General features: G+C 43.7%; 1 protein-coding gene across 1 annotated transcript in view; it reads right to left on the reverse strand.

Moving 5' to 3' along the window:
• AFF3 (ALF transcription elongation factor 3) overlaps nt 1-20,466 on the reverse strand; it is a 688,775-nt gene extending 668,309 nt beyond the window's left edge. The window contains exon 1 of the mRNA XM_077296548.1: nt 20,229-20,466. Within this exon, the coding sequence (XP_077152663.1) occupies nt 20,229-20,281 (53 nt within the window). The 5' untranslated portion in view covers nt 20,282-20,466. The remainder of the gene's footprint in view (nt 1-20,228) is intronic.
• Nucleotides 20,467-23,139: the final 2,673 nt, after the last annotated feature.

The raw sequence follows: 23,139 nt of genomic DNA on the forward strand, positions 1-23,139 counted from the left end.
CTAATAGCCAGTTTCCTACTCCACACTGATGAGGGGCAAATACCCCAAAACAGCTGTCTGTGGATGGATACCATGTTTTGGCATAGGTGGTTTTCCGTTATTGGATGCTGCCCTTCCCGTGGTTGTTCCTTTCCGGTGAAAGACCTGGCTATTCATTGCTTGCGTTGAGAAACACGTGATGGTGTCTCCGCGGCTTTTCTACATGCATTTGCATATTTCCCTTAAGGGATGGGGGCAGTGTTCTGGATCACTGCGTTGAGAAACACGTGATGGTGTCTCCACGGTGTTGGATGTTTTGATCTCCCCGAGGTCATTCATCCTTATGTTTATAATACTATGGGGCAATGCAGAGCTACAATTTTTTTCTCATGCCGATTTGGCATGAGAAAATAATCGCAGCATGCTGAGGGTGCATCCGATCATCGCATCACAGGCACTCATACAAGAGTATGGGTGCACTTAAAACATTAGTTTACACTCAGATGTCATCAGTCCAATGTACGCAGACACAGAGAAATTAAGTTCTCCGTCTTCTCCACACCTGTAATATAATTCTTAATTAATTTGTGCTCAAACTCTGACAGAGTTTAATCTGAGTGACATTAGCATAATTGGCCAGATTATGAGAATCGATGGCTGTGTGACCCCGGCCTTAGATGTTGAATTTTGTTATGAATGAGATGAGATGACAGCATCTCAGAAAAAAATATTAAAACAGTTATAAACTCCCCTGACAGAACATCAGAAGAAACTCTGATGGATTCTCAGTTAACTCATTCTCTAGTCAGTAATATAGCTCAACACATTGGCTAAGAAAGACAAACAGTGCATATTCCTAAATTAAACAAAAAAAACACAAAATTATTTTAAGCCCCAAATACATGCGTTAAAGTACAAAAAAAAATGTTCAAAATGGCAGACAACCATGTAACAGGAAGAGAAAAGGCAGGGCAGAAAAACATGTGAACACCCAACATAAACGTACAAAACACATTATTTTATTGAATATAATACAGCAAGCACAACAGAGACAAACAGATTAAAAACAATTAAAACAGATACATAACAGATGTGAGAGGCTTGGATAAAATCCTCCAAATTATGCCTCTTCCGTATGGCAAAACTATCAAAGAATTGATAAGAGGAAAACCCTGTATAAGAGAAAGTATGCAGCTACCAAAGTATATGGAAAGGGCAGAGAGGCAAATACATATATGACAACACCATACATAGATCAATGTGGAAGCATACTAGCGGTATAATAGCCATTAGATAACTATAGGATGTACCACAAACATCACAAAGTTAAGTATACATATTCACCAGGGAGGAAAGACCCAACATGTGTCACTGCTTGCAGCAGCTTCGTCAGAGGTAACCTGTCTCACTTTCATGCCTAGTATTTATAAGAGTAATGAGTCTCATTAGAGCAAGGAGCAGCAGCTGCGTGAAGTCAGTTGCTATTCAGCGCGTTTCACTGCTCATGGTTTTGTAAATTTTGTTGTAAAAATGAGAAATCGCTGGTCAACTTTTAACCCTTATAACTTCCTAACAACAAAAAAAATTGTTTCCAAAATTGTGCTGATGTAAAGTAGACATGTGGGAAATGTTATTTGTTAACTATTTTGTGTGACATATCTGTGTGATTTAAGGGCATAAAAATTCAAAGTTTGAAAATTGCAAAATTTTAAAAATTCTCGCCATATTTTCATTTTTTTTAATAAATAAATGCAAGTAGAATCAAATAAATTTTACCACTAACATGAATAAAATATGTCATGAAAAAACAGTCTGAGAATCAGTGGGATCCGTTAAAGCGTTCCAGAGTTATCTATCTATATAATCATCTAAGGGGTACTTCCGTCTGTCTGTAATGGAAATCCCGCGTCGCTGATTGGTCGCGGCCGACAGGCTTAGTCCGGCCGCGAATTGGCCCCTCCCTACTCTCCTCAAGTCAGTGCCCCCTCCCTACTCCCCTCCAGTCAGTGCCAGTGTGTCACCCCATCCCGGACCAACTTTTTACTATTGATGCTGCCTATGCAGCATCAATAGTAAAAAGATATAATGTTAAAAATAATTTTTAAAAAATTGCGCTATTCTCACCTTCCGAAGTCCACAGATGCGCGCGATGCTGCCGCCAGCTTTCGTTCCCAGTGATGCATTGCGAAATTACCCAGATGACTTAGCGGTCTTAGAGGGTGCTTATATAACTATTTTTTATTTATTTTATTTTTTTTTAACAGGGATATGGTGCCCACACTGCTATATACTACGTGGGCTTTGTTATATACTGCGTGGGCTGTGTTATATACTACGTGGCTGTGCTATATACTACGTGGCTGCTATATACTACGTGGCTGTGCTATATACTACGCGGTTGTGCTATATACTACGCGGCTGTCTGTGTTACGTGAGCTGTGCTATATACTACGTGGCTGTCTGTTACGTGGGCGGTGCTATATACTATGTGGCTGCTATATACTACGTGGCTGTGCTATATACTACGTGGCTGTGCTATATACTACGTGGTTGTGCTATATACTACGTGGCTGTCTGTGTTATATACTACGTGGCTGTGTTAAGCGCCATGTACATACATACATACATATTCTAGAATACCCGATGCGTTAGAATCGGGCCACCATCTAGTAACCTCATAAAGTGACAGTGGTCAGAATTGTAAAAATTGGCCTGGTCATTAAGCTGCAAATTGGCTCCGTCACTAAGGGGTTATGTAGCGCCCCCACTGCCGCAGGGCCGAGGGGTACCCGGTACCGGGCCTCCGAGTCTCTGCTCTGGGGTTGTCACGGTGGCTAGACCCGGTCCGTGACCCTGCTGAGGGGCGTACAGTAATAGATGTGGATAGATGATGGTGGTGGTGATGCTGTAGTGGTGCGGTGCAGTAAATAACGAGGACACCAGGTTGCAGTCTCTTTACTGAAGATCTCTGGGTCCTCAGTCCGGAATCCGGATAACCAGGCTGCGCAAGTCCGGCCGGTCCAATGGCACCTCCAGAGTTCTCTTAACAGGTGGAAATCTGTGCCTTCCTGCTAGCGCTATGTGTTGTGGTCCTTCCCTGCTGTGCTTACGGAAAGTCCCCACAACTGTTGTGTCTGTTTCTTAAGTTCCCTCACAACTCGATTAGATGATGTTCTGCTAATCCTCCGTCCCTCCCTGATGTTACGGTTAGGACGGCACCCGTATGACAGGTAGGCTCGGAGCTCTTCCGGGACCCTAGAGTCGCCCCTCTCCACAAGTTGCCCCCCAAGACTGCATAGGTGATTTAGGTGAGACAGCCCGCCTTAGACTGACTGTCCTGCCGTTGGTTTAGAGTATGGCTTGAAGCTGAATATTGTAATACTCCCTCGGCATTCCGGCCGCCGGTTGTGCGCCTCAGTAGGATGTTGCCTCGGTCTTACAGCACGACTCCTACTGGCATTCTCCTTGTTGCTTTGATCTCGTTTCTCACTCAGCACAATCTATCTCGCTTCCAATCCCTCCTTGGGTACCGCCGCTATACTGAGCAGGCACGGTCCCGTTACGTTCGCTCAAGTTGCCAAGCCTCTGTCAGGATCCCACCCCTGACAGGGACCCTACCGAATCTTCTCCCACAACACCCTCTGCCACAAGGTGTTGCCTGGTTCCAACCCAGTCAGCTTTCTGCTCTAACTTCCTGCCTGACCCCCAGTTTACCCACAATGGTGGGGAGTGGCCTAATGAATAGAACCCTTAGCTCCCCCTGGAGGCCCGGCTGTGAAATGTATTGGTGTCTGTGATACCTGGTCAGGTGAACTCCTTCAGTGCCATCAGACGTACCATAGCTCCCCTTAGTGGCGGAGCCACAGTACTGCAACGACCAGGACTCTGGGGCGCTGCAGTTAAATATAACCTTTTTTCTGTTAAGCGTACCTGCCCTTTCACAGAAAATATCTAAAAATGCATGGTCTTGCTGCCCTTATCCCTATGCAAGATACAACTGGTTTTGCTGCATATACCAGTCTACAGAAGTGTTCAAAATAATAGCAGTGTGTTCAAAAACATGAGATAATCACAAAATCTTTATACAATTTTTATTTCCATGCACTGGGAACATTGCACATAGTTTTCTAATTCAAAACAGGAAGGGAAATGTATATAATTTTTAACTACTTTACAGAAAATAACAAAAAATGAACATTGGGCTGTTCTACAAAACAGCAGTGTCTGCATTTGTCTTAGTTGTATACATACCCACAGTTCTTTTTTAGAACTGCCTCACATCTACCACTGTGTTCCAAATTATTATGCACAAAGAGTTTAGGAGTGATAAGGTTAGAATTTTTTTGTTTGTCATTTAAACTCATTGATGGTGATGTGCGTCAGGGCTCTTTATATCACTGAAAGCAATTGCAGATACCTGTGCAAATTAGTTTGGCAGGTGTGTCCAAATAAAGGCAAGACTACTTAAGAAGGCTGTTCCACATTATTAAGCAGCCTACATTTTTTGCCAAAATGGGAAAGAAAAAGGATGTGTCGGCTGCTGAGAAGCAACAAATTGTGGAGTATTTAGGTCAAGGCATGACTACAATCAACATTGCCAAGACACTTCATCGTGATAATTGCACAATCAAGAAGTATGTAGCTGATTCCCAGCACACACGTGTGCGTGCTGATAAGCAAAAATTGAGGACTCTTTCCAACAGGCAATTGCGTAAGGTTAAAAGAGCAGCTGCAAAAATGCCTTGTCATAGCAGCAGACAAGTTTTTGAAGCTGCTGGTGCCTCCAGCGTCCCCAGAACAACAAGATGCAGGGTCCTTCAGAGGTTTGCAGCTGTGCGTAAGCCATCCTGTCGACCACTTCTATCCACTGCAACAAGCAGAAACGGCTCCAGTGGGCCAAACGATACATGAAGACTGACTTCCAAACTGTTTTGTTCACCGATGAGTGCCGTGCAACGCTCGATGGTCCAGATGGATGGAGTGGAGGATGGACACCCCATGAAAACACGGCTAAGGCGCCAACAAGGAGGAGGTGGAGTAATGTTTTGGGCTGGAATCATGGGGAGAGAGATTGTCGGCCCCTTTATGATCCCTGAAGGGGTAAAGATGAACTCCATAATCTATGTGGAGTTTCTAAAACAACACTTCCTGCCATGGTTCAAGAGGAAGAACCGTGCTTTCCGCAGCAAGATCATTTACATGCATGATAATGCACCGTCTCATGCTGCAAAAAAACACATCTGCATCTCTGGCTGCTATGGGCATAAAAGAGGACAAACTTATGGTGTGGCCACCATCTTCCCCTGACCTCAACCCCATTGAGAACCTCTGGAGCATCATCAAAAGGAGTGTCTATGATGGCGGGAGGCAGTTCACATCTAAGCAACAGCTCTGGAAGGGTATTCTGTCCATATGCAAAACAATTGAAGCAGAAACCATCCAAGAACTGACAAATTCAATGGACGAGAGAGTTCAGAAGCTTCTTTCGAACAAGGGGTCCTATGTGCGAATGTAACATCACCTAGAATAAAGTTTTCACTTGAAAACTGTTTGATTTCACTTTGTAATAAGCTGATAATGCTTATAACTTCACAATTGACCATTTTTTTGTTCAAAATAAAAAACAAAAGGTTGAAAACTCTGCTGTGCATAATAATTTGGAACATGCATTTTGAGTGTTTATTTTTTTTTAAAGATACTGTTTTCATAGGCAGTTTGTTCCAAAACATTGCAATTATACTAGAATAGTAGATGACTGGAAAATAACAATGACTGCAATTCAGATAGGTAATTTAGAGAAAATATGAGGAAATATTATTTGCATAATAATTTGGAACACAGTGTATGTTGCATAGAGTCAACCAACTTCTGGCCGCTGTCAACTGTTATTCCAGCCCAGGATGCTTGGACTACATTACGCAATTTTTTGGCATTTGATGGCTTTGCCTCAGAAACGGCATTTTTAATGTCACTCTACAAGTGTTCTATCAGATTAAGGTCCAGGGATTTGTCTGGCCACTCCATAACCTCAATTGTGTTGGACTGGAACAAACATTTGTCTTGTTTACTGGTGTGTTTAGGGTTGTGGTCTTGTTGAAACACCCATTTCAAATGTGTATCCTCTTCAGCGTAAGGCAACATGACCTCTTCAAGTATTTTAATATATGCAAACTGGTCCATGATCCCTGGTATGTGGTAAATAGGTACGGCATCCTAGTAATAGAAACATGACAATATCATGATGCTTGACCGCCATGCTTCACAGTCTTCAGAGTGTACTGTGCTTCAATGCAGAGTTTGGGGGTTGTCTAACGAACTGCCTTCGGCCATTGGACCCCAAAAGAACAATTTTACTTTCATTAGTCCACAAAATGTTTCTCCATTTCTCATTAGGCCAATTGATGTTTTCTTCCTCTTCAGTACACGTGTATTTTTTAACAATGGGACTTTGCGGGGACTTCTTGCTAAGAGATTAGCTTCACACAGGCGTCTTCTAAGGGTAAGTTCACACAGGGCGTTTTTTTGCTGCGTTTTTTTATGCTTTTTTCAGCTGCTTTTTACAATACCAGCAAAGCCTATGAGATTTCAGAAATCTCATGCGCACACATTGGTTTTTTGTTTGATCAGTATTTTGTGCTTTGCTGCGTTTTTTGGAAATAGAGCATGTCACTTTGGGTAAGTTCACACAGGGTGTTTTTGCTGCTTTTTTTTCTGCAGCAAAACCTGATCTTCTTGGCAGTAAAGAAGCTGTGTAAAAACCGCAGGTTTAGGTTAGTTTTTGGTGCCTTTTTTGTTGCGTATTTGGTGCGTTTTTTTTCTCTTTGTCCATGCTAATGTCCTTGGATTTTCAGCAGCAAAAAGGCAGCAAATAATGATACCTGCATTTTTTTCAATACTCATTCAAGTCAATGGGTGAAAAACGCTGAAAGAAGTGACATGCTCTATGTCCAAAAAACGCAGCAAAGCACAAAATACTGATCACACAAAAAACCAATTTGTGTGCATGAGATTTCTGAAATCTCATAGGCTTTGCTGGTATTGTAAAAAGCAGCTGAAAATTAGCATAAAAAAGCAGCGAAAAAACACAGCAAAAACGCCCTGTGTGAACTTACCCTTTCAGTGTTTTTGCTGCGTTTTTTCACCCATTGACTTCAATGGGTGTTGAAAAAAACGCAGCAAAAATGCAGCAAAAATGCAGGTATCATTATTTGCTGCATTTTTGCTGCTGAAAATCCAAGGACATTAGCATGGACAAAGAGAAAAAAAACGCATAAAAAAACGCACCAAAAACGCACCAAATACGCAACAAAAAATGCACCTAAACCTGCGTTTTTGACACAGCTTCTTTCCTGCAGAAGATCAGGTTTTGCTGCAGAAAAAAAAAGCAACAAAAACGCCCTGTGTGAACTTACCCTAACTGTCACGGTACTCACAGGTAACTTGAGACTGTCTTTCATCATCCTGGAGCTGATTATTGGCTGAGCCTTTGCCATTCTGGCTATTCTTCCATCCATTTGAATGGTAGTCTTCTGTTTTCTTCCACGTCTCTCTGGTTTGGCTTTCCATTTTAAAGGGACTCTGTCGGCTCAAATTGGCAGGATATTAAAATGATTTCTTACCGGTCAGATGGGCGGCGTATCCTCTTTATTTCTCCACCCCATCTGTCTCTTTTTTCCCGCATTATTTTCAGGAATAAGAGTATGCGTGCGCCATAGTTGGCGCATGCACCATGCAGTCTTCGGTGGCGCATGCGCAGTATGCTTTGCCCACTGCAGGCAAAGCCAAAAAGCATTACTGCGCATGTGCCCGCGCACTATGTCCCGGAACACAGCAAAATACTTCCGGGACATAGTGCGCGGGCGCATGCACAGTAATGCTTTTCGGCTTTGCCAGCAGTAGGGCAAAGCATACTGTGCGTGTGCCACCGAAGACTGCATGGCGTACGTGCCAACTATGGCGCACGCATACTCTTATTCCTGAAAATAATGCGGAAAACAGGGACGGATGGGGTGGAGAAATAAAGAGGATATGCCGCCCATCTGACTGGTAAGAAATCATTTTAATATCCTGCCAAATTGAGCTGTTTGGCTTTCTTGCTAGGTTCACTAAATGCTAAAACTGACCTGCCATTATGATTCTCCAGGTCATTACGAGTTCATAGACACCTAACATTACTAGGTTATTTTTTATCTAAGTGGTGAAAAAAAATTCCAAGCTTTGCTAAAAAAAAAAAAATGTGCCATTTTCCGATACTCGTAGCGTCTCCACTTTTCATGACCTGGGGTCGGTTGAGGGCTTATTTTTTGCGTGCCGAGCTGGCGTTTTTAATGATATCATTTCGGTGTAGATACGTTCTTTTGATCGCCCTTTATTGCATTTTAATGCAATGTCGCGGCGACCAAAAAAAACGTAATTCTGGCGTTTTTAATTTTTTTCTCGTTATGCCATTTAGCGATCAGGTTAATGCTTTTTTTTATTGATAGAACAATTCTGAACACGGCGATACCAAATATGTGTAGGTTTGATTATTTTTTTATTGATTTATTTTGAATGGGGCAAAAGGGGGGTGATATAAACTTTTATATATTTTTTTATTTTTTTCACATTTTTTTTTACTTTTTTTTTTTACTTTTGCCATGCTTCAATAGCCTCCATGGGAGGTTAGAAGCTGGCACAACACGATCGACACTGCTACATAGCAGAGATCTGATGTTCGCTGCTATGTAGCAGAAATGCAGGTGTGCTGTGAGCGCCGACCACAGGGTGGCGCTCACAGCTGCCGGGGATCAGTAACCATAGAGGTCTCAAGGACCTCTATGGTTACTATTCAGAAGCATCGCCGACCTCCGATCATGTGACGGGGGTCGGCGATGCGCTCATTTCCGGCCGCCCGGCTGTCTGCGTTTGACAGCGGCATTTAACTAGTTAATAGTTTTGCGGGCACATGTCAGCTGTTCAAAACAGCTGACATGTCCTGACTTTGATGCGGGCTCACCGCAGAGCCCTGCATCAAAGCAGGGGATCTGACCTCGGATGTACTATCCCGTCCGAGGTCAGAAAGGGGTTAAAAATGTTTGGAGCAGTATATGGGGCCAATTACATATGGAGCAGTATATGGGGCCAATTACAAATAGAGCATTTTATGGAGCCAAGTACATATGGGGCATCTTATGGGTCCAATTATATATGGAGCAGTATATGGGGCCAATTATATATGAAGCAGTATATGGGACCAATTACAAATAGAGCATTTTATGGGGCCAATTACAAATAGAGCACTTTATGGGACCAATTACATATGGAGCATCTTATGGGGCCAATTATATATGGAGCAGAATATGGGGCCAATTACATATGGAGCATTTTATGGGTCCAAATACATATGGAGCAGTATATGGGGCCAATTATATATAATTACAAATATAGCATTTTATGGGGCCAATTATATATGGCGCATCTTATGGGGCCAATTACATATGGAGCATCTTATGGGTCCAATTATATATGGAGCATCTTATGGGTCCAATTACATATGGAGCAGTATATGGGGCCCAGTATATATGGAGCATCTTATTGGGCCAATTATATATGGAGCATCGTAAGGGGCCAATTACATATGGAGCATTATATATGGCCCATTCTGTTTGAAGCTAATATGTGGGGCCCAACATATACTGGAGCATTATATGGGGCCCAGCATATAGTGTATGGAGCATTATATGGGACCCATTCTGTATGGAGTATTATATGGGGCACATTCTGTATTGAGCATTATATGGGGCACATTTTGTATTGAGCAATATATGGGGCCCATAATATACTGAACGGAGCTCATTATTTTGTATGGAGCAGTATGTGGTGCACATAATACTGGCGTTGTACATAATCTTTGGCATTGTACTATAGCTATATTTTTCTGCTGTATCTGTGCATCAAAAGTTGTGGTATGTGTTAAAAGGGGCCCACTGAGGCTCTTTTCGTGGTCAGGGCCGGGGCTCACGAAAACCTGGTGCCGGCCCTGACCACTAGAGATGTTGAAGTTTTATTTTCCTCATTTCCCAGCATACATTACTTTTGCTAATGTTCAGTGACTTGCGTGCCCTTATTTGAATGTCTGACTTTCTAATAATCTACAGATTACTTTTTCCAATGGCAATGGCTAAAACAAGCAAACAATGCAACCTTGTAGGTTTTCATTGTTGGATTATCCATAAAATGACTGAAAAAAGGGGTTACCTTTTTATTTTTTTACTGTAGGACTAAAACCTCAGAGTCAAGTTGCTAACTATGTGCCCATTCTGCCCCAAGCTATCACAGACTGCTCCAGCCAGCAACTGAGGCTTTCGCTGACATCATGTCGATAGAGCAGCTACTTGTCTTCCATTTTGCTCTGTTAACGGGGAGTGCCTGTGGATGCAGGGTGGATAAAAATCAATGTTTTTTTAAAAAAAATCAAAAAAATCGGATTTTTTTGATTTAAATCGGATTTTTTTTATTTAAATCGGATTTTTTTCAATAAACTGCTTTTTGAGGAAAATATTTTACCATCCAAAGGTTCTTCCATCATGAGATAAAGCTGAGTTGTTTAACTCAGTAGAATAAAGGCTGTATATGTGTAACATTCACAATGCCATGCTCTTCCAGAGGTTTCTGTAGGATGCTGACTATCCAACAATTTTGGTCATGTCAACTGAATGGAAAAAGAAACTAAACCAAAAGTGAAACCAAGCTAGAAGTGTGGAATTAAAGGGGCAGTATGAACAAAATGTGGAGGCTATTAATAGTTTATACAATTAAGACATGCTGCTTTTAAACACCTACCTATTGCCATATAGTAAAACAAAAAAGATTTTTACTTACTTTGGGGTCCCCCCCTCACCCTGGCGTTAGATCGTTGCCCCTAGTTTCGTCCGTGTAACTATGGGCGCACATGCGCACTGCTCTCACTTCTCATTTTAATCGTGATTTATATTAAAAAAAACCTTTTGATTTAAATCAGTGATTTAAATCATGATTAAAATCATGATTTAAATCAATCCGATTTAAATAGAAAAAAATCTTTTGATTTAAATCGTGATTTAAATCATGATTTAAATCGGCGTGATTTAAATCAATCCACCCTGTGTGGATGTCATGCTGATTGACAGCCAGTTCCCTGCTGCCTAACTGAGGGAAGCTGGCTGTCAATCAGCATGACATTGGCAGTCACGTCCCATTGACAGAGCAGCTCTGTTGACCTGAAGCAGCAAATCATCTGCACTCCACAAAAAATTATAGTCAGAACTTGGGGACTAGTGTCCGGGACTTGACACGCCATATTAAAGGGAACTTTTCAGCAAAAAAACACTTAGCCTGCAGATATGGGGTTAATTTGCATGTTACTAGCAGTATTAACCGGCCCAACATCATTTCGGTTTCGGCCACCGGGGTAGCACCGACGCTGGTTCAGTCACCACTCTGAGTATACAGAGCGGCAGCTGTAACTGTGTCCCCGAACCTGACTGACACTCCCTCTGCATTAGAGCCGGCTGTTAGTCAGGGCCGGGAGCACAATTACAGCCGCCGTTCTGTGACTGAACCAGCGCTGCCACCGTGGCGGAAACTGAATGCTGCAGGTGATAATAAAGTTCCTTTTCGCTGCATTCGGCTACATGCAGGCGCCAGGCAGGTTAGCGACGATTAACCCATTATCTGCTGGTTAATCTCATTTTTTTCTGGGGACAGGTTCCCTTTAATGTTTGAATTACAAAATTTTCCTGGGAAGAAGACATTTCATATTTAAGAAATAGCAAAAGTTCCAGTCATCATAAGTCATCAATCATCATTGTTGGCATTGGTTAGATTTTTTTTAAGACACTTTTCTTTTTTGCCTCGTTGCAGGTTTTTTTTCTGCCAATTCCTTCAAAATGCTGAATGCAGTTCACGAATTTTGAGCAAAGTAAAAAAAAATAAAAAATTCTCTTTAACCCCTTTCTGACATCATACGTACTTGCAGCGCCCCAGAGTCCTGGTCGTTGCAGTAATGTCGCTCTGCCACTAAGGGGAGCGATGTTACGTCTGATTGCACTAAAGGAGTTCACCTGACCAGGTATCACAGTCACACATTACACTTCACACTCCGGCCACCAGGGGGAGCAAAAGGTTCTATATATTAGGCCACTCCTCACACTCTGGTAAAACTGGGGGCTGGATAGGAAGTTAAAAAGAAGCTGACTGGGTTTTGCCCAGGTAACATCTAGTGAGAGGAGAGTGTTACTTGGGAAGATTCAGGGGGGTCCCTGTCAGGGGTGGGATCCTGGCAGAGGCCTAGCAAAGGACAGATCGTTACGAAGCCGTGCCTGCACCTCATTGCGGCGGCATCTTAAGAAAGGACACGAAGCGAAGGATATTGTGGAGAAGTGAGAAACGAGATCACAGCACAAAGGCGGTAGAACCAGTAGGAGTCGTGCCCCGAGATCGGCAACATCCTACTGAGGCGCGTAGCCGGCGGCCGGAACGCCAAGGAAGTAATAGACTCTACGCATTACTTTGAACCAACTGCAGCCGGCAGGGCAGTTAACTCTAGGTTGGCTGTCTCACCTTTTTCACCTAATGAAGACAACGGAGGCAATTGTGGAAGAGGGGCGTCTCTAGGGTCCCTATAAAATAACTCCAGGCCTACCCCGTCATACGGGTGCATCCTATCCATATCATCTGGGGGACGGAGAGAAAGAACAGAAACATACATGACAGTTGTGAGGACTATCCCGTGGTGCTCAGCAGGGAAGTACTACAACACCCAGGCGCTAGTAGGTAGGCTACTGATTTCCACCTGCAAAGGGAACTCTGGATGTGCCTTCAGACCGGCCGGTCTCAGCCAGCCCTGTTAGCAGTGCTCTGGATTGCGGATGCCGAAGCCTTCAGTAAAGAGGTAAAGAGACTGCAACCCTGTGTCCTCGTTATTTACTGCGACCTACACCGTCATCTACATCTTTAATTGGGCTCCCCTTAGCAGGGCCACGGATCGGGTCGGGCCACCGTGACATCCCCAGAACTGAGAGAGAGAGACCCGGTACCGAGTACCCCGCTGCCCTGCGTCTGGGGGCCGCTCCATACTATTCCGTCCATGTGAAATGGGACAATTTGACCATGGAAGGAATAGTACCTCTGAGCAATCGGCCGTGTTCATGGTGGGTGCTCGGCCGATCGCCGCCGGGTGTCAGCTGATTCTGTCCGCTGGCACTAGGTGCCAGGAGCAGTCACAGACCGCTCTCGGCACTTTAACCCCTGAAATACTGCGATCGAACACGATCGCAGCATTCCGGAAGCCAGCACCGGAGCTGACAGCCCCTCTGCATTTGGATCGGAGACCCCGTGGCGTGACGCGGGCTCCCGATCGTTACCATGGTGACCCGATGTCGTCATTATGACATCCGGGTCACAAGAGCTAGGAAACTTGGTGATCATGCACAGTGCATGATCACCAAGTCTCCCTGTCAGTGCAGCGCTGACAGCTTCTATGGCTTGCAGATGCTGCTTCATCTGCAAACTATAGAAGTGATCAGCTTGCAAAAAATGATTATCCCATTGTGGGACAAAGTAAAAAAGTTTAAAAAAAAGTTAAAATTTTTTTTTTTAAATAATTGTAAACATATTTTTAAAAAAATCAAAAATAATAAAAAAAATCAATATTTATACTATCTCTAAATAAATATTTTAATGAAAAAAAAATCTAAACAATAAAAGCACACATTTTTGGTATCGCCGCGTCCGCAATGACCTGACCTATAAGGCTGTGTGCCCACGTTGTGTTTATGCGTTTCTGCAGCGTTTTTTGCCGCAGCGGAAACGGTTAAAAAAACGCATTCCCATGCAATCCTATGGGATTCCGCAGTTGCTGTGCCCATGGTTCGGATTTTCCCGCTGCGGAATCACATAGCGGTAAAATCCGCAGCATGTTCATTATTTCTGTTGAATCGCGGTGATTTCACAGCCATAGATTGCAATGAAACGCTCGCTTTATGTATGTGGCTATGCCCACCATGCGCAAAGTGAGCGCTTCATGTGTGAATGGTACCTGGGTCTGGAGGAGAGGAGACTCTCTTCCAGGCCCTTGGGAACCATATCCCTGTAAAAAAAAAGAATTAAAATAAAAAGTAGGGATATACTTAGCTTCTGATGGCCCCCGAAGTCCTCCCGGCTCTCAGCGGTGCACGCGGTGGCTTCCGTTCCCAGGGATGACCTGGGATGATGTCGTGGTCACGCGACCGTGACGTCACAAAGGCCCTTCGCGCACAGCATCCCTGGGAACGGAACGGACCGGGAGCGCTGCTAAGAGTCGGGGGCCGTCGGAAGGTGAGAATATCTATATTTTTTATTGTTTTTATTATTTTTAACATTCTATCTTTTACTATTGAACTATTGATGCTGCATAGGAGGCATCAATAGTAAAAAGTTGGTCACACTTGTCAAGCACTATGCTTGACAAGTGTGACCAACCTGTCAATCACTTTTCCAAGCAATGTTTCAAATCGCTTGGAAAACGCAAGCATTCTGCAAGCTAAAAACGCTTGCAAAACGCTCATGTTTTGCGGGAAAACACATGCGAATTCCGCATGCGTTTTAACCGCGGCAGGGAGCTGCAGAAATGCTGCGGACATTTCCGCAGCATTTCTGCAACGTGGGCACATAGCCTAAAACTGTCCCACCAGTTAACCTCTTTAGGCTGTGTGCACACGTTGCGGATTTTGCTACGGATCCGCAGCGGATTTGACACTACAGATTCACAGCAGTTTTCCATTAGGTTTACAGTACCATGTAAACGTATCGAAAACAAAATCTGCAGTGCAGAAACGCTGCGTTGTATTTTCTGCAGCATGTCAATTCTTTGTGCGGATTCCACAGCGTTTTACACCTGCTCCATAATAGGAATCCGCAGGTGAAAAACCGCTGTTGAAAACCGCACAAAAAACGCAGTAATTCTGCAATAAATCCTCAGTAAATCTGCAGGTAAAACACAGGGCATTTTACCTGCGGATTTTTAGGAATATGAGCGTGCACATAGCCTTAGTGAACACCATAAAAAAAAAAACAAGCCACAAAACAAGCCTTTATCATCATACCGCCAAACAAAAAGTGGAATAACATGTGATCAAAAAGATAGATATTAATAAACACATACCGCTGAAAATGTCATCTTGCCCTGCAAAAAACGAGCCGCTCCAGCTCCATCAGCGGAAAAATAAAAAAGTTATAGCTCTTAGAATAAAAGCGATACAAAAATAATTTTTTATATAAAATAGTTTTTATTGTTTAAAAGTGACAAAACATAAAAAAATGATATAAATATAAATGAGGTATTGCTGTAATCATACTGACCCGAAGAATAAAACTGCCTTATCAATTATGCCACACATGGAATGATATAAATGCCCCCCAAAAGAAATTCATGAATTGCTGGTTTTTGTTCATTCTGCCTCCCAAAAATCGGAATAGAAAGCAATCAAAACATGTCATGTGCCCGAAAATGGTACCAATAAAAACATCAACTCATCCTGCAAAAAACGAGTCCTCACATGACTCTGTGGGCCAAAATATGGAAAAATTATAACTCTCAAAATATGGTGATGCAAAAACTATCTTTTGCAATAAAAACCATCTTTTAGTGTGTGACAGCCAAACATAAAAACCCGCTTATAAGGTCTATTTCACACGTCCTGATATTTCCGGTACCGGAGATATCAGTGTCCGTGTGCGTAATACTTGCGGCAGACGTGTGGCATGCGTTTGCTGCATCAGTACCACAAGGACGGGCGCCAGGGAAGAAACGTTACAGTAAGCGCTGTTTCCCGGCGGCGGTTGCTGAACATGACTCTCATCATTCTCCCCTGCCTGACGGCGATTGGCGCGAGCAGGGTAGAATGAAGAGAGTTACATTTAAGTAATAAATGAGACAGCAGGCGGTGGGACTATTACTCCCATCAGCCTACCCCTGCTGCTGCTAATAACAGTTCCTGCATTGTAAATAAATACGGTAATTAAAAAAACGGCATGAGTTCCCCCCTATTTTTGATAACCAGCCAGACAAAACTCACAGCTGGGGGCTGCAACTCTCAGCTGTCAGCAAGGTTGGATATCAAGAATAGGGGGCTCCCCACGCCATATTTTTAATTATTTAAATAATTTTTAAAAATCGTCATGAGGTCCCCTCCCATTTTTGACAACCAGCCTTGCTAAAGCTCACAGTTGGGGGCTGGTATTCTCAGGCTGGTAAGGGTCCATACATATTGAACCCCCGAGCCTAAAAATAGCAACCCGCAGCTGCCCAGAAGAGGTACATCTATTAGATGCGCCAATTCTGTCGCTTTGCCTGACTCTTCCCTCTTGCCCTGTAGCGGTGGCAAGTGGGGTTCATATTTGTGGGGTTGATGTCACCGATGACATCAAGCCCACGGCTTAGAAATGGAGAAGAGTCTATAAGACACCTATCCATTGCTAATCCTATAGTTGTATGGTAAAGACACAGCCAGAATAAAGTCCTTTATTTGAAAAAAAATGACACAGACACCTTTAATAATTTTAATTTAACTATACTTACAACCTCACCCAATTCCACCGAAGCCGTCGATATACTGTAATAAAAGTAAAATAAAATGCAGTGTCAGTGACAGTGGGTGACGTCATAGAGGTAACCTCCGGTCACTGAGCTCCGTTCCCAGCTGGGCTGAGCTGCGATGAGATCTGGTGAGATCCTCACTAGCACAGTGAGTGCTCACGGCTCACGGTGCCAGCGGGGATCTCACTGAAGTCACCGCAGCTCAGCCCAGCCGGGCAGCGGAGATCAGTGACCGGAAGTTACCTCTATGACATCACCCGGGTCACTGACGTCGGGTTCCCAGCAGTTTGGCACTGTCCAGGTTGAAAAACAATTATCCCCTAGACATGGATTACTGCGTAGGACACATCGACGGACAGGTATGGTATATTGTTGCTTTATTATTTTACTTTTATTAGAGGAGATCGAGGGCTTCACTGGAATTAGGCGTAATAATAAAAATGGAAAACTGTGTTTGGTGTTATTTCAAATAAGACTTTATTCTTGATGTGTCTTTATTTACCATACAACTATAGGATAAGTAATAGATAGGGGTCTTATAGATGCTTCTCCATTACTAAGAAGTGGGCTTAATGTCATTTGACAATATAAAGGTGACATCAACCCCACAACTATTACCCCACTTGACACTGCTACAGAGCAAGTGGGAAGATGCGGGCAAAGAGCCAGAATTGGCACATCTAATAGATGTGCTTTTTCTGGGCAACTACGGGCTGCTATTTTTAGGCTGATGGGGTCAATATCCATGGCCCCATACCAGCCCCCAGCTGTGAGGTTTAGCAAGGCTGGTTGTCAAAAATGGGGGGACCCCATGCCGTTTTAGTCATGATCCAGGCCAGGGTCTATTTCTTGTTATTTTCTCCCCGGTCTGGTCATATGGGAGTTAACCTCCTCTGCCTCGTTTTGGGTGGTGTGGCTATTTCAGTCTGCTGTGGCCTGCAAATCAATGTCAGTGATAGTTCATGCTTCCAGGCTTGAGCAGCTGACCCCTTAATACCGTGTTTGTCATCTGCCTTTATTCTCTGCTCCCGTGACTTCCCTTTCCTGCCTTCCCACTTTGACTTAGTGTTCACCCTCTGTTCTTGGACTCTCTAGGTATGTGACCCGGCTTGGCTTCTGACCTGTTTTACTGTCTCTCGTCTCGGTTATATCTGCTCCTGCCTGGCTCTGACCTCTGGCTTGTATTTGACCATGTATATTGCCTGTGACCTCTGGTAGTTCTTGTCCTGACGGTTTCTGACTTGGCTCGTCTGACCACTCTTTCGCCACTTGATGGCACTTGTGCTGCTGCTCAGTCGTGTTACGCTGTGTGGGCGACCTCTCTTCCCTCACCAGCATCCCCTGGTGGAGGTTGCGCCATACTGCAGTACAGCAGCATTACAGTTTTTTGCTTAATTATTTATTAAAATAATTAAAAAATATGGCGTGGGGACCCCTCTATCCTTGATATCCAACCTTGCTGAAGCTGACAGCTGAGGGTTACAGCCCCCAGATGTGAGTTTTGTCTGGCTGGTTATCAAAAATAGGGGGGAACCCACGCCGCTTTTTTATTACCGTATTTATTTACAGCGCAGGAACAGCATATGAATACTCCCATACGCCGTTCCTGCTGTCACTGTTATTAGCAGCATCAGGGGTAGGCTGATGGGAGTAATAGCCGCCTCCTGTTGTCTCTGTCAATCGCCGGCAGAGCAGGGAAGAATGAGGAGAGTCGTGTTCAGTACCCGGCGACAGGGAACAGCGCTTACTGTAATGCTTCTTCCCCGGCGCCGATGCGTGTCACATGGATGACATCCATGTGTGTTATGTGGATGCATGTGTGCGGGAAGCTTTATGGCCCGTGCTGACATTAAAAAATAGACATGTCAGCGTGTTTTGCCCTCGGACACACGGTCCGTGGAAACACACTTACATGTGCACAGACCCATTCACTTGAATAGGCAAATAGCGCTCCATTCCTCCGTAGTCTCTCCGCATGGCTAAGTAGCGCTGTACAGCCACATATGGGGTATTGCCATCCTCAGTAGAAATTGTGGGACAAATTTTGTTGCCATATTTACCCACTTATTTTGTGAAAATGTAAAATCTTTGGCTAAAACAAAATTTTGGTGGTAAAAATGTAGTTATTTTGTCCTCACTGCCCAATGGTATAAAATTCTGTGACACACCCAAGGTGTCAATAAGATCACTGCACCCCTAGATGAATTAATTGAGAGGTGTAGTTCGTAAAATGGGGTCACTTATGGGGGGTTCTGCTGTTTTGGCACCTCATGGCAATAAAAAAACATTGATTTTTCATTCCTTGTCTCCAGCGAATGCTGCTGGAGAGAAGGGATGAATGGCGGCTTCAGCACCACGCTGGGGACAGCGCTTACTGTAGCGCTGTCTCCTGCACGGTCCGTGTGGTACTCAGTCGGCACATGGGCGGCACACGGCTGCCGCACGTGTGCCACACTGATGTGCCAAGTGAGCTCACGGACACACGGACACGGATAACTCCGGTACCGATTTTTCCGGTACCGGAATTATCTGGACGTGTGAGACTGGCCTGAGGGGTGCAGTTTTTAGAATGGTGTCACACTTGGGTATTTTCTATCATATAGATCCCTCAAAGTGACTTCAAATGTGAGGTGGTCCCTAAAAAAAATGGTGTTGCAAAAATGAGAAATCGCTGTTTAACTTTTAACCCTTATAACTTTCTAACAAAAAAAAAAATAAAATATTTCAAAATTGTGCTGATGCAAAGTAGACACGTGGGAAATGTTACTTATTAAATATTTTCTGTGACATATCTCTGTGATTTAAGGGCATGAAAATTCAAAGTTGGAAGATTATGACATTTTCTAAATTTTCACCAAATTTCCATTTTTTTCACAAATAATCGCAAGTTATATCAAAGAAATTTTACCACTAACATGAAGTACAATATGTCACGAGAAAACAATGTCAGAATCACCGGGAGCCATGGAAGCGTTCCAGAGTTATAACCTCATAAAGGGACAGTGGTCAGAATTGTAAAAATTGGCCTGGTCAATAACGTGCAAACCACCCTCGGGGGTAAACATTTTAGCACAAAAAGTCACACCTTTCGCAAAAGGTTACAAAAATGATTCCGAAATAATTGATGTACATTCGATCACTCCGGGAGGGGTGGGGACTGGAGTTTAATTTGCAAAGGAATTTTATGACCTTGACAATTCGCAACTGATGAATTAGATGAAAATATTCCGGAAGCGCTGAACTCTACCCATAATGGTGAACATTAAAAAAAAGTATGAGCACATGTACAATAGACAAAGAAAAGGCACAAATTAAAAGAAATTAAAAACACAAAAAAAACAAACAAAAAGGAAGCAAAAAAAAAAAAAAAGAGTTTGCAATAAATGAGTGGGCTTTTTTCTACATGGATGGGGAGACTGGCACACAACCAGAACTTAGGCATCATTGGTCAGCGTTTAGTGAGGGGTGACAGCGCCCTCTGGTGGCTCACACCAAATACTGTTTACATCCTCCGATGCCCGCGCTTACCTGAAGCACCAATGGCATGTGTGCAATTCTTGGCACCATAGAAGTGCGAGGGCTGAGGCAACACCAAGTATAAACATGCCTGGGTCACAGGATAATAAAAGACCAGCCACATAATAGGTGCACCTACCACAAGTCATCCAGCTCCCATTCCTGCAGCAGAGCCCAGTCAAAGGTGTCCATAGTCTGCAGCTGAAGTACTAGTAGCCGCCTCACATGGTGGCAGCTGTGCTACTTGTCCAGCACCGTCAGTGACTTGCAGGGTGCAATAGACTCCTGTTATGTCCGCTGGTGTGAGCAAGTGAGCTGTGAGGACGCTCTCCTGTCAGCTGCAGCTCTGCTCCGTCTCCCTCTTCCTTGTCCCCACCTCCCGCCTTGTGCTGAGGAAGCAGCAGCAGCCACATCTCAGGTGCAACCTCCAGCATCTGACCCTCTAATGTCTCTCCATCTTCATGTGGATGAAGGACATATATCTATATGGGCGGGTAATGTCACCAATATGTCCTCACACCCATTCCTGTCAGACATAAACCACTCTAGTTTGAGAAACAGCCCTGGATTCTTCAGACGAAGCTGCTTGCATTGTTACCCCTAAGGATACTAGTAGCTGAAGGTCCAATTAATCATTTATGATTTAAGACACTTTTTTTTTGTCTCTGATTTTCTTTGTGCCAAATTTATCAAAATGGAGCATATGGTTAGTGAATTTTGCACAAAGTAAAAATTAGTTTTCTGTTTCTGCATTCAACTATTTTTGATGCTTTTTTGTGCAAAAAGTCACGTTTTGCAAAAAAAATTGATGACTTTCATAAAATCACTTCAGGAGGGGAGTAAATTGACAAATTTTGCGACTTTTTGAACAGTTGAAAATGAATCAGGTGAAAACATCAGGAAACCATGAAACCCCACAAATTGGCGAACACATATCAAAAAGATTTAAAGGGAACCTGTCACCCGCCCCCCAGGCGTTTTAACTAAAACAGCCACCTTGTGCATCACTAATGCTGCATTTTGTCAAGGTGGCTCTTTCAGTTCGGGTCCCTTTTCACCGCTGAAAGAATCGTTTTTAGAATTTGCCCCTGAGCAACGGCTAGGAGGCGTTTGTCAGGGGGGAAAAGACGTGCCCCCCAGCAGACTACAGGTATGAGGGGCAAATTCTAAAAACGATTATTTCAGCATTGGCAGGGACCCGAACTAAAAGAGCCACCTTGACAATGCAGCATTAGTGCTGCACAAGATGGCTCTTTTAGTTAAAAACGCCTAGGGGGGTGACAGGTTCCCTTTAAAAAAAGGCTCAAATGGAAAGGTGAATTTGATGCAATAACAAAAAGGAGCAAAACATCAAAAACTCAACAAAAAACAGGCGCAACTGCTATAATGAATCGAGCCTTTAGTTCTAGGTTCACATTGCGTTAGGGCAATCCGTTTAGCGCTAGCGCTTGCGGATTGCGCTAACGCAATGTTTTTTTCGGGGCTGCGTTTAGGGGTCGTGTTAACGTCCCCGCTCTAGCAGAACCCCGATCTGCCAGAGCGGGGAACGGACCTCGGGCGCGCCGCGGATGCTGCAAGCAGCGTCCGCGGCGCGTCACAAAAGAACGGCACATCGCTAGTGTGAGCCGAAAAAGGCACGCGCTAGCGATGCGCTACAGGCGAAATTTACATTGCTGTCAATGGGTGCGCTAACGGACCCGTTGCATGGCGTTAATTGCGACATTTTCGCCGTGCAACGCTGTCCGTTACCGTGCACACATTAACGCAATGTGAACCTAGCCTTAGTTATACGTGCATTGCTTGTGTCAAATCTGACTGACAACCATTAGGCTATGTGCACACGTTGCGGATTTGCCTGGGGATCCGCAGCGTATTGGACGCTGCGGATTCGCAGCAGTTTTCAATCCGGTTTACAGTATCATGTAAACCTATGGAAAAAAAAATCCACAATGCACATGCTGCGGAAAATACCGTGCAGAAACGCCGCGTTTTATTTTCCACAGCGTGTCAATTCTTTGTGCAGATCCGCAGCGTTTTACACCCTCTCCTTTATAGGAAACCGCAGGTGGTAAAACGCAGGTGAAATCCGTACAAAAAATGCTGGAAATCCACGGGTAAAGTGCGTTTTACCTGCGGATTTTTTAAAAACTGAGCCCAGAAATCTGCAATATTGCTCAAACAAAATAATGTGCAAAACACTAAAAACATGTACAGTCATGGCCAAAAGTTTTGAGAATGACACCAAAATTATATTTTCACATGATCTGCTGCCCTCTGGTTTTTATTAGTGTTTGTCTGATGTTTATATCACATACAGAAATATAATTGCAATCATATTATGAGTACCAATAGGTTATATTGACAGAATGAGTTAATGCAGCAAGTCAATATTTGCAGTGTTGACCCTTCTTCAAGACCTCTGCAATTCTCCCTGGCATGCTCTCAATCAACTTCTGGACCAAATCCTGACTGATAGCAGTCCATTCTTGCATAATCAATGCTTGCATTTTGCCTGAATTTGTTGGTTTTTGCTTGTCCACCCGTCTCTTGATGATTGACCACAAGTTCTCAATGGGATTAAGATCTGGGGAGTTTCCAGGCCATGGACCCAAAATCTCTATGTTTTGTTCCATGAGCCATTTAGTTATCACCTTTGCTTTATGGCAAGGTGCTCCATGATGCTGGAAAAGGCATTGTTGGGCGCCAAACTGCTCTTGGACGGTTGGAAGAAGTTGCTCTTGGAGGACATTCTGGTACCATTCTTTATTCATGGCTGTGTTTTTAAGCAAGACTGTGAGTGAGCCGATTCCCTTGGCTGAGAAGCAACCCCACACATGAATGGTTTCAGGATGCTTTACAGTTGGCATGAGACAAGACTGGTGGTAGCGCTCACCTCTTCTTCTCCAAATAAGCTGTTTTCCAGATGTCCCAAACAATCGAAAAGGGGATTCATCAGAGAAAATGACTTTGCCCCAGTACTCAGCAGTCCACTCCCTGTACCTTTTGCAGAATATCAGTCGGTCCCTGATGTTTTTTCTGGAGAGAAGTGG

The sequence above is a fragment of the Ranitomeya variabilis genome, chromosome 3, assembly GCF_051348905.1.
Source record: "Ranitomeya variabilis isolate aRanVar5 chromosome 3, aRanVar5.hap1, whole genome shotgun sequence".
In the NCBI taxonomy this organism is placed as follows: domain Eukaryota; kingdom Metazoa; phylum Chordata; class Amphibia; order Anura; family Dendrobatidae; genus Ranitomeya; species Ranitomeya variabilis.